Source organism: Eimeria tenella, genomic scaffold, assembly GCF_000499545.2.
Source record: "Eimeria tenella Houghton genomic scaffold, Eth_scaff2252, whole genome shotgun sequence".
NCBI classification, from domain to species: domain Eukaryota; phylum Apicomplexa; class Conoidasida; order Eucoccidiorida; family Eimeriidae; genus Eimeria; species Eimeria tenella.
This window is the reverse complement of record NW_013542108.1, coordinates 1,547-2,426: the sequence shown is the minus strand read 5'-3', so window position 1 is coordinate 2,426 and position 880 is coordinate 1,547. Positions and strand designations below refer to the sequence as shown.

Genomic DNA, 880 nt, shown 5'->3' with positions numbered 1-880 from the left:
CCCCCCCCGCCACAGTTGCTGCTGCTGCTGCACGGGCTGCTGCTGCTGCTGCTGCTGCTGTGATTCAGTGTACTTGGAAAGGACAGATGTCTCACCGAGCAGTTGCCTGAGCGGCAGCAGCAGCAGCAGCAAACTGCAGCAGCAGCGCGTTGCATATGTTTTCGTCGCCTCGCAACGCCGCTGGCAGCAGCAGCAGCTGGGCAGCAGCAGCAGCAGCAGCAGCAAGCCACGGCAGCAGCAGTTGCACTTCACTGAGCCCCACAGCGACTTTCAGGCTTCATATCTACTCCAGGTGAGGCCAGTCTACTGCAGCAGCAACAGCAGCAACAGCAGCAACAACAGCAACAGCAACAGCAGCTAATTAAGCAATTTTCGCCTTTTTTGGTGCTGCAGGCCCTGTGTGCTCTTATCGCTGAGAGGAAGCAAACTGCTGCTGCTGCATCTGTTGCTGCCGATGCTGCTGCAACTGCTGCTGCTGTTGCTGCTGCTGCTCCAGCAGCAGCTGCAGCAGCAAGTGTACACAAAGACGCTTCTGAGGCCCAATCAGCAGCAGAAAGCAGGTCAGCAGCACAATCAAAGCAGCAGCAGCAGCAGCAGGACGAGGAGGAAGATTGTGGCAAATTGCAGCAGCAGCAACAGCAGCAGCAGCAGCAGCGAGCGCAAGAAAGAGATATAAAGAAGCCTCAGTTGCTGCTGCTGCACCAGGAAACACTGGAACCCTACAACGAAGCTGCAGCAGCAGCAGCAGCAGAGGTGCAGCAGCAGCAGCAGCAGCACTTCAGGGAAGACCCACAGAACAGCGCATGTGCTGTGAGCCACGGGGTGTCTCTCGACGCTTCTGAATTAACTTTCCTGCAGCAGCAGCAGCAGCAGAAGCAGC

At 57.3% G+C, this 880-nt stretch overlaps 1 protein-coding gene across 1 annotated transcript in view; it reads left to right on the top strand.

Moving 5' to 3' along the window:
* The window catches only part of ETH_00043590 (uncharacterized protein), a gene marked incomplete at both ends in the record, with an annotated part of 2,158 nt that overhangs the window by 142 nt on the left and 1,136 nt on the right, over positions 1 to 880 (top strand). Inside the window, one exon of the mRNA XM_013374741.1 lies at positions 275 to 810. Coding sequence (XP_013230195.1) covers positions 275 to 810 — 536 coding nt within the window. The remainder of the gene's footprint in view (positions 1 to 274; positions 811 to 880) is intronic.